Source organism: Hermetia illucens, chromosome 1, assembly GCF_905115235.1.
Source record: "Hermetia illucens chromosome 1, iHerIll2.2.curated.20191125, whole genome shotgun sequence".
Lineage (NCBI taxonomy): Eukaryota > Metazoa > Arthropoda > Insecta > Diptera > Stratiomyidae > Hermetia > Hermetia illucens.
Window position 1 is genome coordinate 154,602,374 of NC_051849.1, and position 24,028 is coordinate 154,626,401.

Genomic DNA, 24,028 nt, shown 5'->3' on the forward strand with positions numbered 1-24,028 from the left:
TTTGGAAACTACCATGCAGGAGCGGGGTCAATCGCTGCCATTGGCATACAACAGGTCATTATGTTGGAAGTTTAGGCCCCTGACTACCCCGCCAACAACCCAACAACAAGTTCTTGTATAAGGTATGGAAAATAGGAAGTTATACTGGATAAGTCGTTATATAGTGTAATCTTGTCTGTTAGTCCAGAGTCGTTCATATAATCTGTAGTGTTTTTAGGAAGGAGGCAACCCAATTCCATATTGTTTGTTCATATGATCTGCAGGGGAAAAGAGGCTTCGCAGTAGTCTCTATGTCCTTATAGTTCCTAAGTATTCTCTGCAACTAATAAATTACCTGCAAGTATCGAAGCTGGCATTTAGTTTCGCCACCCTTTCCATTATGTTTGCTGTTCATTGGAACTTCCTGTTGAGGATTTCTTGCATCATTCAATCAGTTCTGCATAATTTTCTATCAAACAACATTTGAAAATTTTGGGTCGCTATAATCAGTTTATTTGGTCGGAAGAATGGGAAGGAGAGTGAACCCTTTTAATTGGGTTTAGGGACGTGTTAAGAATGGAATGACAGCCAGTGTACTCTCTACTCTACTTTCTCTACTGAACAGAGGATTACTACAGCTGTAGGACATTAGTATTGCGATGACTGATTCTTGTAGAGAAAATTTTTCTCGTCAATTTCAGTTTGTAGACACTAAGCAACTAGAAAGTTGGGATATTACTAAGATCGTTTTAGGCACCGAGATTCTGCCCATGTACAGCGGCATAAGCGTAATTCTGCATTTGTCTAGCGAAGATTTGCGTGAAGAAGATGAATCCGAAAGTGATCAAATCCCTAATTAACTGTTCATAGCAGAAATTTTGATCTTCTGTTGCATGGGTTTATTAAAGATTCGTGCTTTAGTACTCCGTTAACATGAGCATGTTATTAAATTCAAATATTAAAATGGCATACAGAGTGAGGATCCTGTGTGCCATTGAGTCGTTTAGCTTAAAGCAAGTGGTATCACTGCTCATAATATCTTTAGGAACTTAGCAAGGGCAGTCAAACCACTGCTTTCTAAAACTTTTCACACTATATTCAAAATTATATTCGAAAGGAGCGGAGAGATTACTTTTCTAGAGTTCCCCTGTTGGAACGTTTCACATATTTATCATTTGCGTGTTCAGATTAGCATAAAATCTATATCAACTGCTCTATTGACTTCAAAATTAAAAAAAAAATATTATCAGTAAAGATCACATCTAATGGGACTTGCCTTTGTTGAGAGAGTTAGTTCATATTTAGGGCGAGATGTCTCTAATTTGGATCCAGAAAATTGAAAAACAATCTGTCTCACTTCTGGTAAAGGCAAAATAAGAGCTCCGCACAAAACTCAAACGTTGGTTTATAATTTATTAAAAATTGGAACTATTTAGGTCATAAAATTAAAATGAATTAGTGAAATTATTTTTTCGTTTTTTTTTTTCACGCCAACTACCCAATCTTTTTCAACGGCCGCGATATCGCCCACTCTCTTTCTGGGCGTCAATTTCGGCGAGAGTATCTGCGCTGTGACTACTCGGCCGGGTCGACAAAACGTACACGGCACTCCTTGGACAGAGGCTTCAGCCTGTCTAAGAAGACCGTTTTGGGCTTGCCACCGATGTTCAAAATGAACGCGTACTCTCCACGATCGAGGAGGACCCTTGATGGAATTTTTCAGGAAGACGCTCCGAGGTAGCGGGTATTGCATGAGGTCATTCGTACCGAAGATGTGTGTCCTTAGCGCTACCCTAGCTACTCTTTTCTGTCCTTATTGAAACCAATACTTCCACTAAAAGTGACCTATAATTTCCACAAACATGAGCTTAGACTCAAATACATTCAAGAAGAAAAACTGTTTAAGAAAAATATTTGTTTCTCCAACGTTCGGCGAGTTGCCTTTTCTTAAATACTTTTTTATCTATTCTGCTCCAGGCTCACGTGTTTTCCAAATTTCTACTCACAAATTTTCTAGTTGCCTATTTCGCTGCGTTTCGTATATCTTCAACAAGTTTACCATGTGCTTGCTCCATACGCTCAGGTATGTTAAAAAGTTTCCGGACTTCTATAGAACTTGACAAAGATCTTTGCTCCATAATAGGTGCTCCGTAATAGGGGCTGGAATACTGTAGCTAGCTCTAACGGAGGCTAAGGGATAAGAAGAAATTTTCCGGCCCAAAGTTTTCTTAGCAGCCTGGACTAAAAACTTGCACTTTTCTTTCACTGGTATACTTATTTTTTTTTTTAAATTGTAAATACATGCTAATATTTGGACAGTTGTCATTTTTTCCACAAAAATACAAGTAACTTTGGAAATATCAGCATTTCCAGATTAAATTAGCAAATGCGCGAATTTACATTTCAATGCAACTCATGGGTTATTGGATTAAATACACTATTAAGTTGAACAACTGTAATTGGGCGGACAATCCAGAGCGTTCAGGATTTGTATGGATTTTTCAGTTTGTATCTGTATTGCATCTTACCACCACCAAGGTTCTTTGTTAATACCTTTACCATCCCATATGTTGGGAGGCTTGGTCTGCATTACCTTCAATAATTCGATCATACCTAACTATTCTTTAAAGTAGTTTAAAGAAGTTGCAATACTTCTGTTGATAGCGAAAATCCTTCATGTGTCGTAAGGATCGTTTCATAAAAAGAAAACCATTTATTAGTTATATTCGTATAATTCATGAAAAATCTGAATTGGTGAATTACGAAACTGAGTCCTAAAGATAACACTAATCTGCATTTATTTTAGCTTCAGACTAAAAAGAATTACCTTATTGATTTAATGGAATTCCATAGAAAGTTATCCTATTAGAAAATGCAGATATGGTATTACTAAATTTGTTTTTTTGCTACCTTTCACTAAAAGCTGATGTCCAAGGGGCCCTTATTCACATTTAGCTTTTAAAGGGACAACATAGAATCGATTGATAGGCAGAATATCGAATGTCTCAAATAGTTTGTATGGCTGGGAAGTGTGGTTTCTGCCGACGTGTACCCCACACTTGATGTCGATTGAGACATTCTTCTTCTTCTTGATTACCCTTATCCTGTTCGGTAATGGGCTCGTCTCGCCTAGATTGAGTTCGTCACTTTTCTCCGTCTAGTCTGCCTGGAGTGGAAAGGCTCTCAAATTCCTACTTAGCGTATGCAGTCATCGATATTTGAGTTAGCCTTTTGGTAGTTTCCCATCGACTTCAATGTTCAGACCAATCTTAACTAGTGCGAATCACATGCTCATATCATCGAAGATGCCTCTCCCGCAACTCGATTGCGGATCTCTTAATTTCGGGCATGATCATTGCGAGTTCCGCCACTAATCCATTGCAATACCTTCGGCTTCATTATCTCCAGGCACACTTTTTTGTTTCTGGTAATCTATCAGCATAAAACCATAGAGGGTAACCATAGGACATTGCGGTAGAGTTCGGTGGCAAGGTGCCACTTTGCCAAGGTTGTACTGATGCGTAAAGCAATTGCATAGCATAGTTCGCCAGTGGCTAAAAGCATTGATCCTGGATACTGAGTTCGCTACCCCTGTTTTGGGCAGTCATCTTCAAGACAACATCAAGACTGTTCCATGGCAATTTTCTCTCTCTGCTGTTATATGGGAGTAGTGCATGCAAATTTAGAGAGTAGGTCACACAATGAGAAAGAGCAATAACTCTTTTGTGAGTTATGCACATGGAACCCACTATTACAGGATTATCTACGGGTGGTCTCCTTAGAACTACGGGCTGCAGAGCAGTGAAGGAAAAGTATAAGTTTTTAGGCAGTTCTTAGAGAGAACGCGGTGCCCCTCTACTCGCATAAGCGCTATGGCAGCCATATATTTTCCATTACCTTTTTCCTAATGTAATGATTTATCACCAGGAAGAAAATATAATACTTTTTGCGAATCAGAAATTCAAGCCTTTGGTGGTTTGGCATTGACAATAAGAATGTAAATTAGAGAACCTTTTTGTCAAGTTAATAATTCAATTTTACAATATTTTGCAATTTTTACTAATTTAATTGATTTGATTTATTTCAGCCTCGCGTATTCGATACGAGATCACAAGCGGTAACATAGGCGGTGCCTTCGCAGTAAAGAATATGACGGGCGCCATTTATGTCGCTGGCGCTCTTGACTACGAAACAAGGCGAAGGGTAAGCCTTGCTTCCTTATTAATTACATGATCACCTAACATTATATAAAATTTCAATGAAATGAACAAAGTTCCAAAAATGAAATATAAAATAATGCATATGAACCTGTATAGACTGGACCTTCTTTACCAAACCGTTTTACAGTTCAACGCTCCTTTGACGTAGGGATGCACTATCTTTCGCGTTTGTAACTTTTTTTGAGGAATACACTAGTTAATAAATGACAACTAGGAAGCTACTAAAAGAATCATTAAGACGATAAATTACTCAGATGCTTTTGTTTTCAATCGTTATCCTGACATTACATTTAAAAGGACAAGCTCTGTCATTATCCATCTTCCAACAACTTTTAACGATGTGCTCGTAACACTAGGCGAGTTATAGTCAATTACTGGATACTTGTATCTTTACCTTCTCTAGTTTATACTTAAACAGTCCACGTGGTTCTCTATAAGAAAGTTTGCCAAGAATGAATTGTTAAATTTCAATTTCTCACTATGCAATCAAGGAAGAAAGGATCTAGGTGCTTGAATTTCAGAAGATGTTGCGCAAGTTTTAATTATCAGGAAAATTCTTAAAAGGTAAACTGGTATTAACATTATTTTATAATTAATTTCTGTGTTCATGATTACACTTAACCAGGAAAACTGAACAGGATCCCCGAGTGAAGTGGTAAATGCTTCCTTTTAAGCTCCATATTTAATAGATTTATATAAAGGGGGTGAGATACAGTTTTGTTTTATCAGCTCACAGTCGTGGTTTGCATAATTTTCATCAGTTGCCAGTTTGTCATAATTTTTGGGGGTCGAGGGTGTTAATAGCTCAGCATCTTATATGGTAAGCAGTTATAGCTTGGAGCGGGTGGGAGGGCTTAGTGAATATTAAAAATGTTATGCATTATTTCAGCGGCACTTGTTAATGACTATGTATACGTCATATCACCAAGAACGTAATGTTGGGGGAAGTTTGAGACTTCCTGGCTAAGTTTTCTTACTAGATATCTACTGCAGTAACAGTACATATTTTAGTATTTAACTATGGATCTGGGAATTATAGGTGGAATAATTAGTTCCAAATAGAAATATTCTGTTAATTGCGTACTTATTGAAATAAAAAAAAACTTCTTGAAAATCATTTTAATAGTACTTTGTTGTTATACTTGTTACTCTTTCATATCAAAATCATGCCCGACAGCTAGCACAATATTAATCTTTTTCCTTCCAAATTCTATAAATTGTTTTCAGTGGCCTCATTTGTCCCTAGATCCCCTTCAGGACATTCTTTAGTTTTATTGATATTCTCTAGCACATTCCAACATTTTTCATATAGTTTAACAGACACGGCCTTTGCATAGTACCAAGACATTTCCTCCTATGTGATAATAATCTTTTCTTTAGTTAGGTCCACAACCATCTAAAATTCCAGATAATCTTAGGAATTACATGTAAACATTTGAATTAGCCCGAGTAGAGTGGCTTGAGTTGCCGAAGCAGCTCGTAATATCCTCATTATATCGTTTCAGTTTTCTACCCTTTTATATTACTAGTCAGGCGGAGGAACCATCAACCGGCTATTAACCCGGTCAGCAATTGTCATTTTGAACAAATTCGCATTAGAATTTACGTGCTTTGTCTGGTTGGCTTGACTTCTGGCATTTTCATGTCTATTTCAAATTTTGCCTTCCACTATTTGGTAAGACGTTTTTGTTTTAGAAATAATAACACGCTCCAATCCTATTACTATTAATGAACCAATTTGTTGGGTGACGGTTGAGCACCTCATATGAATTAAAGTAAAACTTTAACGGAGAAGTAGGGTTTACCCGACCTTGCATTTGAATGTTATATGGACGTCAGACCCACATTAATCTGAACAACTACAGTTTTGTGCAGATTATCGATTTTTTTTTCAGATTTGGTATTACTTTCTTTTCTGATGATGAATCCTTAGAGTACAAATGGAGGTAAATTGCCATTCCAACTGCTGCAGTACGATTGCGTCCTTGTGATGTACATGTTTGGGTCTAGTTTAGAATTAAGCATAAGGCGAATTTTCGCGCCTGTAAGGACATAAAAATTGAAGTCGATTTAGGTCATTATCCTCAAAAGTTTGTGGGTATGTTTGCAAAGATATATATCATACTAGTCCAGCTTAAATTTCTACCGTTGATACATCCTACCCGGCAGCATTCCTGCGACAGACTTCCTCAACTGCTGCAGAACAGACTTTACTGAGTGTTCCTTTGCTGTCTAGAAAAACATTCGGAAAGCTTCAATTACTTTGTAATGCATATAAGCTGCACACACCACAGTAGATTATAAAGAATCATCTGACTGGAGTGGTCTGCTTAGGGGATGTATTCCCAGGTTTTCTATTAAAACAAATAAGCTTGATTGGCTACGGTTTTTCGTGGTATAAGGTTCTCGTCTGCCAGTCTTTTCAATCAACGCTACTGTTCCATCGGTCTCAGACGATACCAATGGTTCTATTGGGTTCACCCTTTTCAATTCTAAATTGAGATACTCTATTCTCTATTTCAAATTATCATAACCTTTTATTAGTCTCAAGCTTGCGGATGTTTAGACACTCTTTGTTAAATGGCTAACCACTTTTAGCATGGAAATGTTTCAACCTTAAAAATTATATGTATAAAACCTGTGGGAAATTATTGGTAGGCTGCAAGATATCTTTGTGAAAATTTATCTACTTTGAAAATTCAAAAGACGTTCGATTTTCGATTGCGATGTACTGTTTTGCAAGCTGCAAATAAATTTAGCGCCCTCTCTCCTTCTCCGCACAATGGCAAGAAAACTTTCAAAGACGTACTTTCTCTATGCAATCAAATGGTTATTGATGGCCTGCGTGGAAAAAATAAGGATTAGCCATCCCATACTTCCTCGAAAGAGGGAAGATACTTACCTATTACGGAGAAAATGTGGTTTACTCTCCTGATGCATACGGGGAGAATAATATCAGAGAGTTCCACTCTACAGAGACCTTACCACGCTTAAGCAAACACTGTCTGTTGACGGTATTGAAGACTTCCTCGAAATCGATGAAGAGCAGATGAAGCGAATCATCATCACTATTCTAAAATAATCCAAAAGGCGCTGATGTCGTTATTGCAAGAGAATCTAGAGTTTGTTTTTTGATCGAATTGTCGAGATGTTTTTTGATGGGTTCCGTAATTATTTTATCTATCATCTTTGTGAGGTCACGACGCATGCAATTATCCAATTATCACACCCAGTACCCGAGTGCCCTTTTCGGAAGCGTAACAATCATCCGTTTCTTCCACTTAGTAAAACAAATCTCGGATTCTCAATACTTCCGTTATTATTCCTCTCGCTTTCTCACTCACTTAGTTAAGATTCTTTTTGAAATTGACCCGAGAGTTTAGTATTATGTCAATGTACAAGGGTAACCATAGTATTGATGTCAACCACCATTGAATATAAAACTCGTACAGTTATTCGGACGCACTTCCTGTTGTAGGTATACTCGGAGTCAGCCTGTTTCAGAAGGTTCCTCAAGCCTTACAATACGAAATGAGATAGCACAAGGTTCATCGTCCTTTGGAAGCAGTACCAGCAACTAGTAGTAAATTTTTACATTCTCTTGTTTCGGGTTGCTTTATTGTCTACTAATGTTGCATGGGCAACGCTCTTAGCTATGGAACTAAGTAGTACTGAGCACTAGATCTTTGCCTCCCTTTGCTGTATACTCCCTTTAGGGATTACTAACGACGGATTCGCATGATCAATGCGCTGGTGTCTAATCTCTTCATTCCACCAAACTTTGGGGACAGCGGATTTCAGCGTATCCAAACATTGAGGTATACCACATTCTATTTATGACACTGATAATTAGCCCGTGACAACGTGGTCGGTTTCCAATACCACAAAATTATTCTTTCAGTAAACATTTTGGATTATGTTTGCTTCGTTTGATATGATATGTTGATTGAGTACATCACGTATCTCTTTTACGTCATTCTGAACAATAATATCTAAGTAATGACCATGAATGTAATGTTTACTCATTCGCCATGTGATTTGAGTACACTTAACGTTTCCTAGCGAATTACTTGAATTTGTATGGTGGAAGGAAAGTATTGCAGATGTTTGACGTTTTGCAATCAAACGCGTGAAAAGTTCTGCGTATCGTTTTGATTGTTGTTGTATATGTAGTCATAGTAGACATTGACTTTATTGAAATGTGTTCTGATGAATCTTCCGATAGAAATGTTGGTTGCTTCTTCTTCTAGCTGCCCAGATTGCACAGTTTCTAATTTCCTTCGTGGCCCATATTATCCTGTTTTTCTTTCATTATAGCTAAGCACACCCGCTGCGCACTATTGAGTAGACTGTCACGGGAGGTCTGGTGGGACTTCAAAGTGGATGACTAAACCTCATTTGAAGTTTGTTTGTCACGGATTCAGTGTCATATTCCAAATTTCATTCTAAGTGTTCATTTTCTTCACATTATCTTCATCAAATCATTTTGACATATTTCCTGTTGTTAATGATTTGACTATTTAACCATATTTCAAGGTGATAGAAAGAAAGCTCCGAAAATGGAAATCCAATCCTGGAGTACGAATTATATGCTATTAAGGTCTCCATTCTCCGTCCTCTTCTCCGTATTTTTTTTCACCTTCTCATTAGAGCTGTAAGAGATACTTAGCTTAGCTACTTAGCTGCTAGCTTCTAGTCATTCTCTTCATTGTGTAAAACTTGAGAACCGGTGACTATTTGCCGTCTTTATATTGTCGTATGCCTTTGGATTTTATTGCTTCAAATCTGGGCTCTTAAATCTGCTTAGCATTACTGCTTTCTGACCCGATAATTTTCTTTCGTAGTCATTTCATTGAGGTCTTTGCATGGTTATACCTATTCGTGTTGGGCCTATGGCTCATCACAGTGAGATGAGTGTCTAAACATAAGTTTAAAGTACGAGGTGCAAACAGAGGAGTGTATTTGTTTCCCCTCATGTAGCCATATATAATAATTTTTAGCACTGATAGGAGGGGAATAAGGTGTTAAAGGCAGTAAAGTTAGAGACATAAACGACTTGTGTCTGGCATAAAGACACTATTCCACGGTGATTTATGGCACATATTCAATTCCGTCAAATCGATGACTGGTCTTCGTTTCAGAGCTGTTGCCAGCGAGGAATTGTTGGTCAGGCTAACAAGCCCGAAATATAGAAAGATTATGTTCTCTGCCTATAATTTTTTTACGTCACAACTTGTCAAAGTTACTCACGTACAGTACATACAAGGGTAGTACCTTGATTTTGAACTTGAACTGTGCTCCCGATCTATTAACAGCGGAGGCTTTATTTGGCCGTGTGAAAATCTATTGCTTCTTACCAGTAGGTTTGGCTGAGTGTTTCTTAGTGTTTAATGAAATGCTCCTTTGGCCACTAGATAACGCCCTGTTAAGTAAAAAATAATAAATAGTCGCGCGTTTTGCCAAAGGAGTGTCCAATTTACGGCTTTTTGCGATTGGTAGGACTTTTGGTGAACTGACATGACCTCCGGTTCTCTATCAACAACAAACTACATACATATACATACATTTTTTCGCAACTACGCAGGGTTCACCTTCAACTGAAACCCACGCCCAGTACAAATTCATGCATTTAATAAAGCTGTCCAAACAAATTCTAGCCCGAGAAGACGCTCAGGCATGGCTGTCCACCGTCAGAGCTGCTGATGTGAATAAAACTTTTGAACACGTCAAGCCTCCGGATTATAAATTGGATGTGATATTCGTACCAAAAGCCATGTTTCAAGGCTATCATTCTCTGGCAGCCCAAAAAAACTTACTTCCTTGCAATCCACTTTTTCCTTGTCAGAGTCTCCGGGCGCGATACTTATTTTGAATTTAAAATTTCCCAAACAAACTTCGGACGTGGACTGGACGCAAGATGAGTGGTAGAGACTTAATATATGTACACACACTGCGGCCAGAGTGTTTATTCAGTAAAAAAAAACCTCCCCCGCAAGTAGAGTGGGGCGGGATGTAATTAATCTTGTCTTGAATTTACGATTAGTCCTCGCTGCTGTTTTACTCTCATTTTATGGAGTTATATTTACATCAAGAAAGTAAACAGAGGAATATGCGTCAAGATTATATATTCACGGAGCTTGGGGATGTTTAGAGATTGTTAATGGACAGGACTTCCCCCGAACCAACGAGCGGGAATTGATGTGCTTAAATAATAAATTGATGAGATTTAATGATAATTATTGTGGAGCTTTAGTTTTGGTCTACCATTGTCCTGCGGTGAGTAGAAAGGCGTCCCAGATTAATTTAAATTGCTATTGTCACTAGGAGACGTGAGTAATTTATCATTCGTTAAAAAAAAATTGAAAAGTTAAAAGGTCCAGTCTATATTTAACTAAGTTTCTATCGATACAGCTTCATAAAAAACGGGCTTAACATTTTTCATTCTTCGTACTTCCTATGCTTAGTATGAACTTCGTTTAGCGGCATCCGATAATCTTAAGGAAAACTATACAACGGTGATAATTCACGTGAAAGATGTTAACGATAATCCACCTGTATTTGAACGGCCGACATATCGTACTCAAATCACCGAGGAAGATGACAGGAATCTACCCAAACGTGTTCTACAGGTCAACATTTTTCTTACAGAATATTTTCCCGAGATGCAGATGATGTTGAGCACGTTCAAATATTCATTTTCATTGTGCACTTCAAAATGTTTGTTCTTGTTTTGTAGGCAGAATTTCCAAGCTTCCAGAAAGCTTCTTTTTTCTGCCAATACACTCTTAAATTGGTTTTTATAATTTGATATTGAGATGAGATTGTTTCATCACTCAGTACTTTTGATATTTGTAGTAATTCTGTTTTCTTAGGAGTAGATAGCTGGTGTGTTTGAAGCTGGTGTATTAAGAAGTGTTCTTTTTGTTAATTTTCCATAAGCTCGTTTTATTATAAGTAAATATTTGCTAGTAACAAAGTAACCAGCACTTTTGTTTTGATAAATATGTTCAGCTGTTTATGTAAATTGGTTAAAGCGGTTGAAAAATCTGTTCAGGTATATTCACATAGACCCAAACAACGAAATAGTGGATACAATTTCATATGTTCGCTGGAAAACTAACCATTTAATGGCGTTTTGTATGTAATTAAGTATGTATTTCTTAACCATCTTCAGGTTCCCAAATGTGTTCTTAAAGGAAGGAATAAGCCTGTCCAAATATATTGATGGCAGTGCTTCTACGACCATGATTATTTTCTGTTTTTGATTGAATATATTTTGTGGCAATAATGTGCATATGTAAGTGTTTATAAATTGCTCCATACGCTATGCATATATTTAGACAATATTATAGGCAATTTATTTGGTCTCCACACAGAACTACCAATCTACTGTTTGATTATCTTTGAGAAAATTGAGATAGAGGCGTCTTTGATGTCATGCAATTTTCGCTAACGAGAACAAAACAACAATGACTTGATATGCTATATGATTTGAAAGCCTCTCGCTTCCTCCGGACCAAGCCTATGACCGACAAAAATGGGGAATTCGATTCAGATATGTCGACTCTGCAACGAAACAAAAGCCACAGAAAAAAAGGATGTTGCATACCCTGTAAAAAAATTATTATATTTTCGATCGTTTATAAAACCCTATGAGATATTTTGCACATGTTTTCTAGCTCTACAATCTTAGCCTTCCGAAATATTTGTCTACATCCTCCTCGGTCAAACAACCTTGGCTTAGAATTTCGAAAACCAAACTGCATGTACCATAGTTTACATTCTCCACTAAGACCTCGATTTTAATTCGGGGGTTTTCATGTTCTAACTGTCCTTTGGGTAATTGCCTGAGAATTCCTTTGTCGTTCATATGGTCTTCATGACCTGCCCTGGAGCTTCTGGATGATAGTATGAATGGCGGTTTCTGGTTCACTTACTGCTACGTCCCAATTCCCCGTCCATCCTCATTGTCTCAAAAGTTCACCTGAGGATTCAACGTTTAAAATCATTGAGTTACCCACCGGGCTGGTTCACTATATTGTTAGCGATATTTGGCGAAGCTTCTCCAATAGTGATTTGAAGCCTTTAAAGGGATCAACTACTTTTGAATCGAAAATTCGAGCCTATTTTTGGGAATTAATTACGAAAGCACGACCGAGGATAATTGAGATTTTATTTTTTTATGTTTCATTATTGACCTGGAGTGTTCTTGTTCTCATCACTGCCAAAATGTCATAGTCGATTTTGTGGTAAGAATTCGGCCATCTAAAAATGTGGAATATGCATTTAATTTGTGTTGCGTTGCCTGTTTTCCCAGGACTTTTTATTTTGTTTTGATAGTTGTTAAAATTACAAAATCATGTTTTAAAAAAATCGAATTTCAACCGATTTATTAAAAGCTATAAAAATGCAACAAACCAAAAATTTGGAAATCATTATTGGGAAAACGACATGTCAACTGAATAACACAACAAAAATAATCAATTATCCTAATATTTCTAGTAGAAGCCATACTATTTGTTTGTTTTTTTTTGTTCCAAGTAAACGCATTTGTTGCTTTATTTAACAAAATATTTATTATTCATTATATTTTCCATCGTTGGCTATAACCTTAACCCATCTTTCTGACAGCATATGAATTCCGCGTCGGAAGAACTCCTCATCTTGGCTGGCGATACAATGGCTGGCCCCGTGAAACCAATGATTTCTTGCGATTTGTATTGTCGTGGTAGATCCACTTTTCATCACCGATGCAGGAACTGCCTTTCAAGGAGCAATTCGCATAATCGCAGATGTCTTCCAATGGCTCTCTCAGACAATTCATGTGGCTTTTAGGTGGTATGCAATAGATGATCGATCGACTCTTAAGTTGCTGTTTCGTTTGACAGGAGTCTGTATCCAATACTGCTTGCAGTTCTGCATCTTCGATCTTCTTCTTCGGTCGTGTGTGGTCTTTTCCTTCTTTTTTCCACACTGAAGTTGTCACATTTGAACCACTAAAACCATGGCATATGCGAAGTGGAAACATGATCGCCCGTATGCTTTCATAAGCGGTTGATGCGATTCGGATGCATTTTTCTTCAAGGAAAAATAGTGCAGGAACACTTTCCGCAAATGACGTTTTACAGGCAGAAAATTTGATATCGAAACGAGATAAACTGCGTTAGATAGCTGACACATAGTCTAGTCGGATGCAGTATTGGCACAAGTTTCAAATCGGTTACAAAGTTATTGCTATTTATCAATTATATCATTATACAAAATAAAAAAACTGGCAAATTCTTCGAAATCGCGTTTAAAGATAAAGCAATGTAAAATGTAAATGGAATAACTTCCAAATTAATCTTGGTCAGAGAGTTCTCCGTCTTCATCTCGAAGCTGTTCTTATTTTGTTACATCTCCTTACCACTATTGAATTCGGTCATTTTTTGTCACGTTGCTATTTTCACTTCCTCAATAGAATCTGATCTCCTCTGAAATGCCGGGCCATAAAATTTCGTACGTTCTCCCACGTCTTTGTCAATTGATTTCCAATTTATGTTAAAACCAATACCTCTATTTTCTTTTTTTTTCGGTTTTTTGGACTTCATTTGCCCACATGACCATGAGGTTCGCGCATTCCATTCAAAACCGCCGACGTATATGGTATATCTCACACTGTACTTTGAAAGTGGTCTCTAGAATATTTCCATGATGGCGTCAATTTCTATTTGACTCGCACTTCATGTTTGAGTGACGGGATAGTCTTTTTCGTCCTTTTTATGAGATAACGCATATTCTTCAATATTCTCACATTCTTAATACTTTTTTTGTGGCATATTCGGGAAAAACTCGATTTTACCATCGAATAAATTACCTCTCCGCTGTAACTCCCGATGAGTGTTGGGATGCCAAACAAAAAAGTGGAAAGCCGCCTTTTTAAAAAATCATCCACTTGAACAATTAAGTTAAGTTGAGTTAAGACCACATGGCGACGCTTCGCAGTTTATTCTATCTTTTCATTCACCGCTAGCCATTACATGATGTTGTAAATGGCAGTGGTGAGGATTACGATGTTTTCAATGCAGTTGTAATAAGTTTGCTTCGGAATTCCAGCGCAAATGTCCATAAGCCCCGAATAATTAATTATTCCATTACGTTGAACACCTAGCACTTCGTAACCGAATCCAATTTTCCTTAAATTAGTGAAGCTAAGCGGCATGCTCCCTGGCTTGGTTTACTCCACATTTCTCGTTGATGCTACATAGCATTGAAGTTCATGAAAATGTTATTCTTTTAGTATTCTTCGACTTTCTCGAATGTGACAGGTACTTCTATGGTTTTTCTTACTTCGACGCCCACTCGCTTTTCCGTTGAGATCGGTATGGAAACATGTGATGGGATGGTCGAAATTCTGGAGTATACGTGAATTCTACCAGTTTACTACCGGTATCGTTGATAATTCACTGGTTTGCACTGTTCGGATCTTCCTCTTTCTCCGCGTCGTTTTTTTCTTTTGCTGTAGCATATACGTAACTGCACAGGAAAACAAAGTTCGGAATTTTTTATTTATTTTTCATTTTAAAAGCCGTGCTTTCGAGAATCAAATATTTCCCTGCATAATAGTTTTGTTTCCTAAATTATCAAGACGCCAATTTTGTACTTTCCGACTGGCTGTAGAAACCTCGGTCTATATAATCCCAGTTGTAAGCAAGGAGAGTATGTTTCGAACTCCAAATTTATAGTTCATTTTCCACTTTCGTAGTGACTGCTGTGTCTTTGAAGCTCAGCTTCAGATGCTATAATAATTTTATGTGAACAAGCTGTCAAGCTTTTTGCACATAGTTAATACAGCTAAAGCCAGGAGATTGCCGGTACAGAATCAAAAGCTAGGTTGCCTGAGTATGACTAAAACAACGAGTGTTACGCCAACCGCGGCACACAAAGCTATCTTTTATCTACACCCCATTCATTTAGGGGTGGAATCGAAACTAGCTAACGACGCATATATGTAGGCTTGATACCATTCACGCATGGAAAGGAGATCAATTATATAGTAATAAAGTCTATCTGGAGGTTCCTTCGCACACATCACCTGACTTTGATACCCGCCGATCGTTTGGTTTCTGTATGATATGTGGTAACCACAAAGGAAAGTATGATGGATAAATTGTCACGAAACTTTTGGAATTGACAAATAATTTTCACCGACAGATTGGGCTCAGGGGATTTTCGAAAAATGGGGTCTCGCAATTGGCCCAACCATTCAGAAAATTAAAACCTTTATTGATAGCAGAAGAATGCGACAAAAATGATGTAGGGGTACAGCTTCTTAATTTACCACAGGACGAAAATTGGGATACGGATCTCGGCTATTTATAGCTAATGTTAGGAAGAGGACGAAACGGTACTGCACTTCATATGCAGCTGCTCGTCCTCCTCAGACCTCAGACGAAATTATCCCGGTATACAATGAAGAATTTAAGTTATTTGTGCTGTCTTCGGTACATACGATAGCTGACGCCAATGAGGCCACTCTTCATTTGGAGAGAAATCACTAAAAATTACTACGAACAATCCCTGTCGATTAACTCTGAACGCAATAGAGTTTACATAAAATTTATTTCTCTCTATCAAAAAAATTAAGTACATCTTCTGGTTGTTGCAGGTTGATAGTCTAAATATCAAAAATGGTAACCAATACTTTTTGGGATAGGCACAGAAGCATAGATGCTAATGATATTGCAGCAACAGTACCTAGACTTAGCTCTGAAAACGGCCTGTATAATTTCATCGTTTATCATAGATGTATTGTACGTGCCACCGCGATTTCTGAGTGATCCTTTTTCCTTATCATAATCCATTTTATAACAGTTTCGCCTATTATGTTATTTATTTATATTATATTATCCCCCTATCCCCGAACATCAACGTGGTTCTTCGATTTCGTTCTTCGAAATATTTTTTAATTATTTAGAGTCAGCACGGAAGTGCTGGCTTGCTTCCTGTTGGAAAATAGCTACCCCTGGACCGCACTGTATTAGGGGGTTAGTGGAAAAGCTCCCCCCCTCCCCGTTCCTCCATTTGTAAACTAGACTAACTTATAATATCTGCTTGGAGACCGCTTAAATTGGGCCACCTTGCAGAGTTGAGTGGTTTGTTATGTAGGAGAAATTTTCGAATACGCATTCTTCGGTGGCCCTGATTTGGAAACCAGGATAACTATAAAGAGGAGCTATTTCTGAGATCATTCATATTTGCTTTAGTTAGAGTTCTTTTCTAGGACTCGAGGCATTCAAAAATAATGTTAATCCTAGCAGTTTCTGACTTTTCGTAATGTGCATTATCCCTAAGTAACGCTTTCGAATGAGAGAACGTAAGATATTGCTAAAGATACCCAAATTCCATCTTTAGGCTGAAATTAACACTGCCTGATGGTCCACGTCAATACAACAACAACAGATGAGATTTAGTTCAAATGGAAGTATTGAATTTTTCCATACCAACAAGGCCCACTTTATTCTGGCTCTTTGGCTATTGTCACGGAGGCAGCTGCACTCTATATATGATTCCCCTTTAGTCAGTTAAACGCAATCCCTAAAAGATGACAAATGAACGGTTTCTTCTAAGGTATTTATTGATGTATACTAAATAAAGGTTAAACCATGGAAAGTATTGTTCTATTTCATAAGCCCCTACATCAATTGCTACTAAAGTGAATACATTTTATACTGGCCCCATAAATCTTTTTTGCCATTTTCGTCATGCTTGAAAGTCTCAAACTATCCAAATGTAGTAATGAATCTATTTACTTTTACATCCAATTACCGCGTGATACTAGACTATTTTGATGAATCCTTTTAATCTATTTTAAATGAGGACTTCAAGTACAACAACTAGTGTGCAGTTTTTCACCTGCTTCATGACTAGCTTTCTTGTTGATCCAACGGTTGAGTCAAGCTGAAAGTAACTTATAATCGCGCTGACTAAAGTACTTGAAACTCTGTTTTGTAATTGCTAGCTTCATACAAATATTCTATTCCATTTACTTGCTTACTACTTCTCTTGCTGCAGGGCTCACTCTGTAAACCCCCTGCTACCGCTCTGTCCGTATGTTCCCTTAATAGAGTAGAAGTTATATTTGTTTCCCATTTACATACGTGACTCTGGAGTATTATGCGTATGTAGGGCGCAGGGAGCATAGCGAGCGGAAATGATGATAATATCTTATTTATGGAGCAATTTTAATGATGGTCTTAGTTGCTCTCGCTCTTCTCTCCAAATTCACAATGGTCCTTCTGTTTCATCTTCGTCGCCTACCATGTCCTACTTCTCTCGCTATTTGATATCAGGTTGGCATCGGTTTTACTTGGAGTTTGTTTTAGCAATAGATTCACGATTAATAGGTTCTCCCGGGAGAAGATATGTATCTCCAAAGTTTGCATGTATGCAGACATCCTTTCAATTAATAGGAAAGGAAACTTGAGATGTTTATTTCTCCCCTTTTTCTCGAGCCAATTTCAAATAAAAATGGAATCTAACCAGGTGCAGTCTTTAACGGTTGTATTGTTCTTACTTTTTTCCGTCAAATTGGCGATGACCCTAACAAAATTTGAATTTTCTTTTCAAGGCTTTCACTTTGCCGTTTATTCGCAAAACTCATTGCGTGATAACTTATTTTCCCTGAAGTAAGTGGCATACATTTGAAATTAGAAACTACACCCGAGGCACCCCTTTCTGTCACCTCCAAAATAAATTATTCAAAAGTTGATGCAAACATAAATCAATGCCTGTGCATTAATACGTCCATAAAAAAATCCGGGACAGGTGAGAAGGAGCACATAAAAGCCTTTTTATGTCCTCATGAAAATTTAAATGACTTGTTGCAGTGAAATCGTCCTCCTTTAGTGGAACTGGGTACACGTTGTTTTCAGGAAGCAAACATAAAGAGCACAGAGGGACATGATGAAAAATTTAGCAGCCAGCATTATTCGGCTCACTTTCAAATGGAACAATTGCCGCGAACTCTACGAAAAAGGGGTTTATTGAGGTGAGATCGGTATCGATGTGCATATACTTGTGTGAAGTGCTGAATAACATTTTTTCGAGTTATATAGGGCAAAGGGAGATGTCTATGCAGAACAAATAGACGGTGGTGATCATTTGCTTGGTCAATGAATATTTATGAAGGGTTCGCATTAAGTTTAAAATTTAGCTGTGAGACAATCGGTCGTTTGTAATTTCGCGAGTTTCATAGATATCAGTGAGTAGGGCAAACATTGTCGCTTACTTGTATCTTTCAGAACTTCTATCGGTTGTGGAGAATTATTTAACGCGATTTACTATTTGCGTGCAAAATTTGTCTGGAGAATTGAGTTATGTTCCCGGTCACGCACTTCAAACTATATTAAATCATATAATATGACTTGCTTATTATCGAGATCGAAGCGAGCATTATCTATTCTATGGAAGTAGCGAAGCGGGCATCGAATCTAGCCATTTGATGAATGATTGTGTGCTTTCCGATACTGCAAAATTATGGCAAAGTAATCATAATCACCTATAATCAACACGTCCATCGATATCGAGTCCAGATGCTGACGAAGTTCTTCCGCCAACACTACCCAGACACAGTTTAAAGAAAGTTTGGAGGTTTTCAGGAACAGAGGCAACGACCTGCTGCCCAGAACCATTGACGTAGAATGACTTCAACTTAATGTTGGAGTTGAGATATTTTCAAATTTTAAAAGAAAACAGGGAAAGTGGACAGATGGCTGTTAATACGTTATCGGCTGACAACAATTTGGGTGTCATCCGTACCACATTGTTCGACGTGTTCAATAGCCTGTTTGTTGATACAATGAGTGTGTTCACCTATCAGTCTAAAGATCGTGGTTTTGTTAGCATATTGTAGATTCGTCTCTAAATGCAGAGCTAATTAGATGGCCTAAACGCAGAGAAGGTATTTGGGGAAAAAGGTCACAACCAGTGAACCGCTGCACCTCCTCCAGCCAAGATAGTATGAGGTACGCCATTAATAACAAGAAGAAATATTTTTGTATAAGATGTCTTAAAAAACTTTATATTTATTCAAGTTTTTCGTAAACGGGGTAAATATGAGAGGTGCTGCACTACATAAATTGGCTGCCTGTTTTCTAGGGAGTCATTCGCAAGTAAGTGTTCCTTGGGTTGCGGACTGCGCCTTCTGTATGCGAGAATTCCAAAAAAAAATGGTGGTATGACGACTATTGCACAGAGAGAACTTTACAGTCACCCTAGCTTGCATGTGAATGATAGGCCAGGGGTTTCTCTCCCTCTATCTCTCTCTCGCTTGAGGAAATCGGTTCAATACTGGGTGAACCGAAATCGGAGTAAAGTCATTAAGAAGGGGCAATTATATGATTGTCAAGAGTCCAACTTTTCCATTGGCAAGTGCTATACATGTGCATAGGTCATAACAAAATCCCACTGTGGAGAAATATTTCACTTCTATGAAATCTATTGGTGTAAAGACTAAATTCCACCACTAAGTAACTATGCGCTTCTCAACATTTGACAACGTTTTGCTTTCGGATGCGGCTGAACAAGCAGCTATTCGAGAACATCCGAATCTGAAACACGAGAAACCCATACATTCGACTAAATTGTCTGTATGGTATAAAGGGTACGAAAGACGACAGTAAATTCACAATGTTTTGTGAAGATGTTCGATCGCTTTTGACTCCTGAATTTTAAAACTTTCATGGTTATAAGGAAGTAACATGGTTCAGTAGGATGAGTCACTGCTACCTATGGGATTTTCTTAGAGAGGTATCTCAAATCGAAACAGTACGTTAATAGTTCCAAATCTTCCTGTTCTTCTGCATCTGTCCCGTCGCGAAGCTTTCAAATTACCATCCAGCGTATCAAACTACCTTTGTTTGGGCCGGCTTTTTGGTCGTTTCCAATCGACTTTGTTGTTCAGATCAATCTAGGCAAATTAATTCTCGTTATCGTGGATTACGTGACCATAGCATCGAAGACGCCTCATTCTCAATTTTCCCACGGCCTGTGCAACCCCATATCGATCGCGGATATCCTGATTTCGGATATGATCAAGCCGTGTGATTCTACTGGTCCAACGCAACATTTGCGTGCACAATAAACTTGCGACGGATTGCTTTAAGGTTAGTTTTTAATAAAATTTGCAATGAGTTAAGACCAATGGAACCTATATTTACGTAAATAGTATAAACTTATAAACGTTAAGACATCAGTTTGGTAAAACAGAAGCAGAACGTGCGATGTAGAAACTGGAATATCTACTTCTTCTCCTCTCTCAAAGATTTTGGGTCTCTGGCCGCTTCTATTTTTCGTCTCCATTCTTCTCGGTAAACAGACGACGTCATTCAATTTAGGAAACAGAAGCGTGTAACTTACATTATCCATTGAGGCTTTCACTCTGTGTTGCAGTTTTCTAGGAGCTCGTTTACGTTTCGCCTTAATTTTGAGCAAAGCCTGAGAATTTCTCTGTAGTCCCTCTGCTATACATGGTTTACCTAGAAACTAATATTATAATTAATATTAATATTCAGGCCATATGATAGTGCAATTCAATGTTGTATCTCATTTGCTATTTACTGTCCATCATCACAGAGCCTAACATTCTTCTGAGAAGGTTCGAAAACTTTTTTTTGCGCTCTAGCCTGGATCACCGTATATGTCTCGCTGACCAAACAAAAAGCTCTATATACAGTGAACATCGTTTTTCTATGTCAATTTTGATGAATTAGAATTGGCAGTATGAAGTAAATTGTTGAGAAGTATGATCCCCCTTCAGCACTAAGTTTATTGTCATTCTAATTAATCCAATCAATTGCCACTGAAACTTCCACTTCAGAAAATATTTTGTATAATATTTTACGTTGTTCTTCAGCGTTTGTCTCGTTCAACCATTAATTGTCTTTTACAGTCGCCCAGCACTCAGAGCCATTGGGGGTGGCAAGACGGACGGCACTGCGGTAAATTTTCGACTTTAGATGTTCGTTGATACGTCGGTCAAAAAGAACACCTGTTGTGAAACGCCACTTCACCGGGTTACGCTAATGCGTGAAGCAATTTCATAACGCATTTCTCCATTGGTTAATAGCATTGTCCCGAGATAGTGTTATTAAGTTTTATTAAGATGTTTAAGTGCTTTATTAAGATCGCTCCTCAAAAACTCAGATTTAATTTGAAGTTTGCATGAGGCAATCATTCCATTGTTGATCAACCCGCTCGAGATTAGCTTTGCTACGAGACGCTAGGATGTCTGCATAAAGCAATATATAGGTCGCTGGAGATTGGTTGTCCCATGTGTCAGTGTCGGTAACAAAAACAAAGAGCGGCGGTGAGAGGGCGTTTCCTTGATAATCACCAACGGAGACATGAAGCGGTTTTGTTATACTCGCCACACTTCGAACTTTACTTTTCGAATGATGAGTTCATTTCCACACGGTCAAAAGTCTTCTCCAAATCCAGAAATGCAATATTCTCACCGTGTTACTCCATGAGTAATCGCGGAGCGTATATTCCGTCAGTAGTTCCGCATTTCTTGACCAAGCCGGGTTAATTCACGGGCGATGATAGTGAGCTGCATCAATGGAAAGTCTCGTGTCGTAGCTCTTAGCACACACAAATATCAATGCGTATTTTTCGAAGAGCTGTTGCGACTTACTCCTTTTTTCCAGGGAGGGTGCCAATATTTAGCGGGGAGGCACGTATTTGTTTCGCTCGGACTAATTTACTTATAATACGTTATAACGCCGTCCATGCGTCAAAAACCTTTCTCCGTTTTTCGCCAGGGCCGCGACGACCACACGACCATTATTGTCAGTAACGGCGTTTAATGAGTTTGCATGGTCGGGTTGTCGTGGAAGCTGCCACCAAGAGAGATAAAGCAGGATTTAGCTTCAACTATACTCCGTTATATTCCCATCTCTTATCCGGCATCTATTTCCCTGAAAATATCTGATCAATCATAAACTTAATTTTGATTATTATTCATAACACTTTGTTGCATTCACACAACAATGATATCCTTCTCGCAAAAGGTCATCTTTTCTATAAAACCGTCACTTTTTCTAATACAAAGGAAAATGACGCCAATTCTTCGATTCTATGCCTTTTAAATATATCCTTGATTTCGAGTGGAGTTTGTCAGGCAGACCTTTGTTCTTTTGACGTATGCAGTTTTTATTGCGGTATTAAGCACCTCTTCGAAGTATAGGGCCAATAGATCTCGAATCTGCTCCATGTCTTCAATAAGATTCACTCCTATGTCTAGAGAGCATGGTTGTGGGCTGGTTATTCTTTCCATTAAGGTGTAAGCGGATCTTAAATTATCTAACTTAAAGTTGTCGTTCCATCTGTAGATCTACACATTTATAGACTTTTCCCCGATCTTTGCGTTGACGTCGCGCGAGGGTAATGAATGAATATTGAACGGGGCTAAGATTTCGTCCTTATGGACGACAAAAGTTCCATTGCATCCAGTCTTTTTACCGCTTTTGAAAATAGTGTTTTCCGAAAGCCAATGCCTTATATTTTCCTTTCCTGGAATGCCATACATTTATCTCGAACTTTCCGATTTGTTAGATGAGTGTTCTAAGGGCGCCAGTCCTGAACACGAAGCACACATTCCAGGTTCCAAACTTTTCCGTTACCGCTGTTGTCCTTATACATATTTCGGATCCGATACGAGGTCAGTGTGAGGTTCCAAGACAATATTATACTGCTACTTATTTCACAGCTTTATATTTTGTTTTATGTCATGGAGAAATCGTCGTTCACCTTCTCTCGTTTGAACTTTATATTGTCTACGATGTACTGGCGTATAGGTGAGAATAGTGCATTGCCTAGGGGGGGAGGATTGCAGTGCCGGACCTGTAGACCTCCCTGAGACACGTACTATTTTTCCACTTCCATTTTTACCTATCACCTCTAAAATCAACCTTTTTGAATCCACAGGCGACAGCAAAAACGGAATGACTTCTGTTTATCACTTGTAATGGCCGACATAAAAGCAAACGGCGGAAGCGATCCCCGCATGGCACGAGATTTGTGTAAATCGGATGTTGCACCTAAGCCCTGCCTGCAACTCTTTTCATTTTCCCCTATTTGTTTGTATCTATACCGGGTTCTTTGCTCGATAGAATGCTTGATAAATTCCTGTTTTGGCTTCAAATACTCCGGAAAATATACTTCTTTGAGAGGAAACTAACTCAATAACTCTGAACATTCGATAATTCCACTTTATCTAAATATAATAAAGATACATAGGTACGAACACATATATCGAAAACTTTCAAGGAAAAATCATATCATTTGGTCCAGAAAAATTAATTGAGTGATGTTTGCTCTCAAATTTGTTAATGTCTGAAGTACTTTTGTGTCTGATTTCAGTACACAGAGTCAAATTACGGACGATGATTAATTTGGTGCGTGCTCAAATGGGCAAGAGAAATATGTCATGGGAAAGTTACGAATGAAAAAAAAAAATAAAATCAAGGAAGCTTGAAACAATTTATGAAAACAGGCTGGAAAAAGGGAAAAATTCGATTCCGGGAATGGTTGCTTGAAAACAAAAATATTGCCAATAGTATCAACCCTAAAATTTATGATGCAATTCTGAAGATTTATGATTGCTATTCATTTCGGTGAAGTGAATTTCAAGGATTGATTTTTATGGTTTTTTTTATTTTTGGAACTTTTACATAGTTTTCGTTAAATTGTCGGAATATATTGTTCATTTATTTTGAAATTTTCGATTCTAGATTATAATTTTATTGTTAATTATTATTGTATTTTTATGCTTTCCATTTTTGCCTTCA

At 38.0% G+C, this 24,028-nt stretch overlaps 1 protein-coding gene and 1 long non-coding RNA gene across 11 annotated transcripts in view; both read left to right on the plus strand.

Annotated features, from left to right (window-relative positions):
* LOC119647833 (neural-cadherin) overlaps positions 1 to 24,028 on the plus strand; it is a 1,165,868-nt gene that overhangs the window by 995,665 nt on the left and 146,175 nt on the right. For 8 of the 10 annotated variants that reach the window (XM_038049090.1, XM_038049099.1, XM_038049081.1 and 5 more), the window contains 2 exons: positions 4,067 to 4,182; positions 10,664 to 10,828. In XM_038049090.1, the coding sequence (XP_037905018.1) occupies positions 4,067 to 4,182; positions 10,664 to 10,828 (281 nt within the window). The remainder of the gene's footprint in view (positions 1 to 4,066; positions 4,183 to 10,663; positions 10,829 to 24,028) is intronic. The other 2 variants (XM_038049114.1, XM_038049108.1) reach the window with 1 other exon arrangement.
* LOC119647877 lies at positions 17,895 to 24,003 on the plus strand. The gene is made up of 3 exons (XR_005248959.1): positions 17,895 to 18,005; positions 18,068 to 18,228; positions 23,601 to 24,003. It is a non-coding gene; the product is annotated as an uncharacterized LOC119647877 (long non-coding RNA).